At 40.1% G+C, this 9,150-nt stretch overlaps 1 protein-coding gene across 1 annotated transcript; it reads right to left on the minus strand.

Annotated features, from left to right (window-relative positions):
- Positions 1-7,755: 7,755 nt before the first annotated feature.
- On the minus strand, positions 7,756-8,628 carry LOC127129601 (uncharacterized). The gene has a single exon (XM_051058756.1). It carries the CDS (start codon positions 8,626-8,628, stop codon positions 7,756-7,758), a length of 873 nt encoding a protein of 290 aa, XP_050914713.1.
- Between the last annotated feature and the right edge of the window lie 522 nt (positions 8,629-9,150).

The following is a 9,150-nucleotide window of genomic DNA, read 5'->3' on the forward strand; positions in this document are numbered from 1 at the left end:
TTTTAGCAATAACATTCTGACACCCAGATGTCTCTCGACCAGAATCTTAATCAAAAATGGACCCTGAGTACGGATAAACATGGGTTAAATGCAAATGGATGCGAAATGGGAATGATGCAAAATGCATGCAGGCAGGTCACTGTGCCATCTTCCAAGTCATCTAAGGATCAACTGTACTGGACCAGTCTCTGAACTGATTACAATCATCTGAGGGCCCGATTAACCATAAATCCAACTTGGGAAGTTCCGAAATAAACGGGACCGGGGAATATATCGCTATCATCGAGGAAATCCACTGAACGGATGACAACTAGATCCTCTGAACAAGTGCCCTCAAATTCAGCCCAGGGATCCGAAATAAACGGAACCCTCTGATAAATACCAAGGTCAAACCTTCGGCGTCCAGAAATAAGGACCCATAAATTCAACTGAACCATAGTCATCATCACAGAATCACTGACGGAACCTGTACTTGCAAGAATCAAACCCTCCCCAAACAGGCGAGTTCTAACAAGGTCATCCTAAGGCGGATAATGGTTTTGACAATCGGGCAAAGATACTCAATGGGTTTGCCCTTTCGGGTGTGCCGTTGCAGCTCTCTTGAGATCATCTAAACCAAAGATCCGGGAAAGAACGGTCACCGAAGTCAACAGCTCAGATGAGGTGACCCAACCTAAGTGGAATAACTCCACCCGAAAGGACTCTCTCAAATGAACCTCGTCCGGCTGTGGTGACACGTCTCCTCATCATATCGTACAACATGTGAAGAAACATGAGACCACGCTAATCCTAGGTGTATACTCAGGCTTGGGTATTGGGCCTCGCTCAGAACACCCACCCCAAATCAGAGGAACAACCTGTACAGGAAGACAACACCATGATAGTATGATGCATGCAAACATTTATGCAAATATATACACCACATAATAATCATAAATGCAATAAATAGAGCAACTCAAGCAACCTAAACCCTATCCTAGAGAGCGCTAGGAGAGACTCGCTTAGGGAAGATGGACCAGCAAGAGGTCAACTTCTAATTTTATCCCCAGCGGAGTCGCCAGCTGTCGCATTACGCAAAAAACCAGCGGGAAAACGAAACAACAGAGCCTCCACCGTGCGTTATTTATCCCAAAAGAGGGAAAGGAAATGCTCGAAGTAAACCTGGAAAGAACATGGTCTCGCGACCAGAGAAAGATGGGATCGGGAGTCGGTTATGCGAAGGGAAGGTATTAGCACCCCTACGTATCCGTCGTACTCGACGGGATCCACGCACAAAAGGAAGGATAAGGGTTTCTAAACACTTCTCAAACATCAAACACACACAGGCTGAAAGGAGAAACAGAAAAACAAAAGAAACTAACTCGGCAGGATATCGCATCCTGGGCCTACGTAGTCTGTCAAGCACAGACATCAGAGTCGACGTAGTTCGGGATAGGGGAAAACGTGCTCGCTAGGATGTCGCATCCTATGCATACGTATCTTCTCTAACCAAAGAAGAATCAGAGCACTCGTAGCTCGGCTAACGCACGCCAAACAAAACCCACACAGGAAACCGACTGCCAATCGCTGGACTTACGTCAGACTCCACACAAACAGGCAAACCTGGAAACCGAATGCCAATCGCTGGACTTACATCAAACTCCGAACCAACAAACACACACACAGGAAACCAACTGCCAATCGCTGGACTTACGTCAGACTCCAACAAGCAAACAAGACACAGGAAACCGACTGCCAATCGCTGGACTTATGTCAGACTCCAAACGCACACAAAGGGGTTGAAAAAGAAAAAGGGCGCCCGGAGAGATCAGCTCATCTCCTGCCTACGTACCTCATCTGGTATGAGGATCAGGGCGACGTAGTTCCCCTACGCAGGGAAAAAGGACTAGCCTAACCAGAGACTGGGCAATGACATACTAGAAGGGAGACTAACTCGAGCCTAATAGTTATCATGCAAATTCACCATGGTCCTAGGTTAAGGTTTCTATCTAACTTGCACAGGGAGCAAGCTATCCTAAACAGCACAAGCAAAGCAAACATACACACAAATAGCACACATTATATACAAACAAAGTGGGCTCACACAAGGTTAGGCTGTGAAACACAAGCCAACTGGAATCGGGTGTGGTTAGCTCTTAACCCTAACATTGAGAGTTAGGGTGAAGCAGATGAAATGGGAAGTGAGGATAAGACCTCACAGCTCTTATCCCTGGCCTGGGAGAGCTTGACTCAAATAGAAGGTGTGGGAGTTCAGAAAGTTGGAACTCTTCTATCCACATATGATTGACACAACAAAGATCTTGGGTTATTGTCCACAATGCATCAACACAAGGTGTGAGCAAAGTGGATGACACACTGAATAAAAGGAGATGGATTACACATCTCTTTTATCTGCCAATTGCCTTATCAAAGGACTTTTCCTGCTTGGCACAAAAATAAACAAACACAAGCATTGCCTCTTAAGGAGGGCTTCAGACAGGTTCCTGCCCAAGTAACAGGACAGGTCTTCCAGACTACATGAAGTCAGAGAGTTATACCTCAAATGGTTAAGCAACCAAGCAAAGCAAAAGCAAGTTCAAAAGAACTCAAGCAACTTATGTACCTGAAAAAAATCTAACTCAATCAGTATACAAGTCAAAAAGTCAAACAGACAACCAACAGTCAACAGTACACAGTCAAACAAGCAATGCAACAATCTGCAAGGCACAAGCTCAAACTCAAATGAGCTAACATAAACCTACAAAACAAATCAAGGTTATTCAACATTAACCAATTAGTCAATCTCAAGAGAGTGAATCAATCCCATCATAGCAATGTGCTTCTTGACCTGAAATCAAAGCTCAACTGTGAGTCACAAACCACTAGGTCAAGGCCTAGGGTCAAAGATGGAGAAAAAATCCAAAACAGAACATGAAATTCAACATGAATCAAGCTCAATCAATTAAGAATACAATCCAAAAGGTCTCATATCATTATCATTCACCAAATTCATTTCATGAACCAAATATGGAAAGGTATGCAAATTGTGATCACATTGTGACAACATAATGAACAAATGCACATTAATTCAAAAATGATTCAATTAATCTCAATAAAATTCATGGGTAAACAGAACATACAACATGATCAACACACAAAAAATTAGCGCAATTGGGAAACATTAGGCATGGTAATCAAATTGCATAAGCCAAGGAAAACATAACAAGCACACATGTGACATAACTTGGTACACCAACTTAGCACAAGCCTAAAACAGGAATGGTAATTGATAAATACCTCAATCCAAAGCCAAAACAACCTTTAACATGTCTAGAAATAGTGTGCAAAATTTCACATTCATAGGATAAAGCACAAGCATTTCACAAACAAATGAAAATTAATGCAATTCAAAAGCTCAAACATGACCATCCAGAAAGAAAAATCTCAATCAAATCAGAAATCAATCCAAAAATTCCAGCAAAAATCTTGATCCAACACAACATCCGCAAGAAGCATCATACAAAAAATCACATCAATTGGAATTCATCTGGCATGGCAAATCAATTAATCAAGTTGGACATCACAAGGTGTGACACAACTTGTCACACCTACCTTAACATGATCATAAAACAGCAATGGCATATGATAAAAATACAAACTCAACACCATAATTTCAATCAAGATGTCTAGTTTCAACATGTCAAATTTCATGAGCATTGGATTAAAATTGAGCATTTCACAAATGTATGATCAAGGCAAGGTACAAGATGCATACATGTTCACAAACCCTAGGCAAAATAATTTTCCAGCCAAGCACATTTTAGGGAAAAATAATCAAACAAAACTAGAGAGAAAATGTGATCTAATGCAAAAAGTCTCATCATTTTTGGAGCATTTTTCAATTATTTATGAATTTCGGAAGTGAAAGAAAAAACAAAAAAAATGCATGAGAAGCATATGGAATGGCATGGAGGGAAAACAAATAAAATGAAATGACATTTGAAATATTGCATTGGCTGGGAATCGAAGGGGAGCCAATTTCAAAAGCTGAGCGCGCCAAGCTGCAACGTGGACCAACAACATTCAAACCCTAGGATAAAACATGCAAGGCGCTGGAATTTGAAATCCGCAGGAAATCCTATGAACTGGCAACTAATTTCGCAGGTAACGTATGAAGGTCCTAGTGAAATCCGCAGGAAATATGCAGGTGACTATGAACATGATGAAGATCTTGAAGATCTTCATCCTCAAATTTCCAGAAAAATCTCAACATGTCCAGAATTGCAAATCAAGCACATCATTGTAAAGATCATTCATCAGGCATCATAAATCCACGATTATTTCATCAAAAACACATCACATATGCATGGATCGAAGCAATGAAGATTCACACATCAACTTTAAATCACTATAACTAGTTCAATTCTACATGGAATTTTGTGATTCGAAGCTCATTTTCACCAGCGTTCAAAGATCTATAACAACATCCTAATCATTTCAAGAATTGAGACAGTCGATTTCTAACCTCTTGGAGAAGCAGCTTTGGAATTCAGCAGATCCAGGCCTTATGATGCTTAAACAGATCCTCCAAATCACTTGTATGGATGAATGGATGAAGACTTGAGGCTTAGACGTACACGATTCTTCCAGAATTTGCAACTGCCATGGATGAACTTCAAGCTTTAAGATGCTTCCAACTGCACGAATTCCTTTGGTTCTAGCTTCGATCTTGCTCAAGTATGCTTCCAAGTGAAGAATTGATCAAGAAAAGTGCAATGTATGTGAAGAAATCGAGAGAAAAAAGTGAGAGAAAACTTTGTGATTTTTTCTAGATCTAAAAATTCTGATTGTGATTATTCAGAAACAGTTATGCTTTAGACTTTATACTCCCTCCTAATCATGTTCTTAATCATACTTAAGCCATTGGTAATTGGATTAGGGAAATAAGAGTGTAAATGAAAATTTGCCATTTCACCCTTATGCATGGAAAGTGAATGGAACAGTACACGGGTTCAGCTTGAATTTTACTTAAAATGTCATTTGGAAGCCAATGGCAATGCTAGAATGATCAAACAATGAACCGAATTCAAACTTGAATTTTTCCCTCCAAAATCAAGTGATTTTTCAAAAAATTATGTGATGAGAATGCATGGAAAGTGATGTATGGTTTGGATAGTAGAGGTCAAAATATGAATGTTGCAAAAAGAACCACTCCATTTGGACATTTGGTTTGAAAGTTATGCATGTTTGAAGTTCAAGTCACACTTGGCCAAGATTGATCCATATCTCCTCAACCATACATGAGAAATCCATGATCTTGGACTTTTTGGAAATGGGAGAGAAAGATATTAAACTTTCATGTTGGACAAAATTTCATTTGAAGCTTTCTTGATGATGTAATCTTGAGTAGAAAACCTTTCCATTTTTGGCAAATCCAAATTACAGGTCACTTACTATTTTTGGAAAGTTTTGATCTGGCTTCAAATTCTTCAATGTTGATGTTTGAAATGTCAAATGAGACTTGTATGGACATGAATGAGGCATCTCCAACCATCTCCCACCTTCAAATCCATGGTTGAACTGACAGTTGACTTTTGTTGACTTTCTAGGGTTTCAGATGAATTGATCATTGACTGATGAGCTTTGAACATCCAATTCTTGACCAAATCACTTCAAAATGATCCTTGGGTCACATGAACTCATTGAACCAACCCTAGGGCTTTGATCCCATGGAAAATGCACTTGCTTGCTTGCACAACTGAATCTCCTAACCAGTCTGACTGATGACATGTGATGGACTATGCAAATGAACAATGCAATGTTAATGACCTAAAATGAAAATGTATGTACAAATGGGAGGTGCAAATTTGAGGTGCTACACTCTCTGACTGATCTTTGGAATCTCCTTGATATCAAGCACTAACTTGCAGTTAAAATTGTTCATTTAACAATGGTAATTTTAATGTGACATTCATGCAAGTTTTAAAAAGAATCATTTATTTGAAATGATTGTGGTGACAAGTGACAAATGGACCATTAGTCCAAACGTAATGCTGATTTGGCTAACGTGAAATATGCATTGAAAACATGATATCAACACAAAAGATTAGTAAAATATCTAGGAGTCAGTTTACGCAACCTTGTTGTAGTATGCTTTTCAGAACAAACCCTGCTTCAATTAGGTCTTTTGAGGGTTGTAACGTGGTTTGGTTCACGGTTATTGAAACAAAGGATATAAGGCTCAAATTTGATTTTAACCCACCCCTTCTTCATGATGTTCTCTAGTCCTACGTCCAGCTGATTCAACATACACATTCGTCTTCCAAGAGAATTTGACGATGTTAGAATGAAGATGATGATTCAAGGTTCGCTTGAAATGGAAGTCACCTTATTTAGCTTTGTCTTTATTGAGGATTTAATGATCTCTTTTCGGTTCTTTCTTTTTGTTTCTTCCTAATTTTTTCCTGGACCACTCTTTTGAAATTTTTGGTCCACCGGGATTACCCTAATTTTTTCCTAAGTTACCCCTTTGGGAGTCTGATTTAGTGGGTTTTTGCTTTTCCCTTTTTTTAGATTTTTTTCAAAGGGTTGGGACTGCCAAGTCATTGGTCATTGAAGAACCATCATCATAGCTTTTGGATTCGACACTTCGGGACGTGTGCGAAGAGCATCGCGTGGTTGATCCCTAGACGGGATACTTCGTCTTATAATCCGAATGCATAGTTGAATCATCTGAACACTACCCTGCCCCTGGTTAAGCGTAAGGGTTTTCAGATCCGAAAGAAACACCTACTTCTAGGCTCAAAGTGGTTAACTAGGGATTAACTCCTTATCTCTCTAGTGTTTGGGGATTTGAAACAATGCTTGTACATCATCAACAAGGTTTTATCCGAAAGCATACAATCAGTAATTATGGGTATCTTGTTTTCATCATCCTCCCTCCAATATTCGCTAAACAACAGTTTAATAAGGCAAATGGGAAGATTATTTTTTGTGATTTTGGAAAATAAACAAGAAAATATACATGAATACAAATGGATTCGTTCAAAACATGAATGCTCATTTTATTAACACTAACATTTATAAACAATAATGTTTTAAAAACAAGTAGCACTTAACAACAAAGAAACTACAAAGGCAAAGTACTGATGTGATCTAAGGATTTCCAGTGTTGAGGAACTAGGCTATCCTCTTTCTCTTTGTTGTCGGGCCAACATTCTTCATAGTTGCTCGTCGAGATCACTTATGAGGAATAGCATGCACTGATGGACCCTCATGACCAGGTGAAGGATTATTGTTGATTTGAAGACCTCGAGGCGCAAATGAGAACATCTTGGAGTCAAGCAACTTTTGTACCTGACTTTTCAGCATTTTACAATCTTCAGTTGAATTCCCCTGTGCCCCAGCATGGAAGTCACATCGGGCGTTGACGTCAAAGCCTGGTGGGTATGGAGGAATCACTGGACGCAGTTCCTTCGGTACTATCAATCCATCTTTGATCAAATACGGAAGTAATGGACTGTACGACATTGGAAGTGGATCAAAATGCCTTACTGGCTTCCTTGGCCTTTGTCGAGTGTGTTGACGCTGCTGATGCGGAGCTTGTCGTTGATGCCAAGGAGATCCTCGGTTTTCACAAGGGGATTGGCCTTGTGGAGAGAATGGCGTCTGATATGGAGCTAGTGAAGCTTCCCATATTGCATTAATTTCCATCTCCTCTTCCTCTTGGGAACTGACAAGAGATTCATTTTCACTAGCCTGGATGTTTGAGACGTCTTAGATCTTTCCACTTTTGAGCATGCCCTCGATGCGTATTCCAGCTGACACCAGACGTGAAAAATCAGGTGAAGTACTTCCTATCATCTTTTCATAGTACGGAACTTGCAAGGTATCCATGAATAAGTCAACCAATTCTTTCTCCAGAAGTGGTGGTTGAACTTGAGCAGCTAATTCTCTCCATCTTTGGGCATATCCTCTAAAGGATTCGTTGCTCTCTTTAGATAAACCTTGCAACTGCGTGCGACTGGGAGCCATGTCCAAATTGTATGTGTACTGCTTTAAAAAGGCGTTAGCCAGGTCTAACCATGATTGGATGTGGCACTTTTCTAGCTGCATGTACCAACTCAATGATTCCCCACTCAGACTGTCCTGAAAACAGTGAATCATCAGCTTATCACTGTGAGCATAAGAAGTAAATTTTCTACAAAACATCACCAAATGTTTCTTTGGACAACTATCCCCTCTATACTTTTCGAAATCCGGTGCCTTGAACTTTGAAGGCATTATTAGGCCAAGCACTAAACACATGTCTGAAGTATTCAGACCGAAAGCATCTTGCCCTTCTATAGCTTTAAGCTTCTCTTCTAACACCTGAAATATTTCAGCAACCTCCACATGTCGTGGATATTTGGGTTTCGTCACCGGGACTTCCCCTTGGGAATTTTGTGCAGAGACTACGAAACTATGATACTCAATAGCATCATAAGAGGAGTGTCTGTCTCGAACAATGGGATGCTCTTGTATAATCTGGTCCTCGACAGGGATTTGCACCGGCTGAGTTTGAGCAAGATTGTTCACTTGAGGTGGAATAGCATTCTCAATGACTATCGTCCGTTGAATGTTGTCCTCTCTCCTTGCCAAGGCTGTCATAGCTTCCACAAGTTAGTCCAACTGATTCTTGATCACATCAACATCCGCCTTTGACGCAAATTGGTTTTGCTCCATGATCTTTCAAATCTAATATGAGTGTCGGGAAATCAATTGTGGATTATGGACAAAGGATGGATGAGCTTCTTGGTTATGGTTTGGAAAATGATATGCAAAATGATGCGTAGATGCATGCAAATTTCGTTTTGATGTATGAGTGAATTAGTGAATGGACGACATCCAGGCACATAGACTCAAAAGTTTGAGGTATGGATGGAGGACAACACTGATTTCTTTCCACATAGGGATATCACTAGGTATGATCTAGGGTTTTAGATAGGGACCTATAACGGTAAATTCATGACCATCGGGCTACGGATAAGCTAGACATCAATTAAACTAGAGTCGCCATCGCACTTTTATTGTTTCCAAGGGAAAAGGGAAAAGCACGAACAAAACCCCAAAAGATAAGAAGTTTTTAAATCAAAACTAATAAAATGCCAGAGATTACAGGTAAGGGGGTTG

The sequence above is a fragment of the Lathyrus oleraceus genome, chromosome 3 (assembly GCF_024323335.1).
Source record: "Lathyrus oleraceus cultivar Zhongwan6 chromosome 3, CAAS_Psat_ZW6_1.0, whole genome shotgun sequence".
Taxonomy (NCBI): Eukaryota; Viridiplantae; Streptophyta; class Magnoliopsida; order Fabales; family Fabaceae; genus Lathyrus; species Lathyrus oleraceus.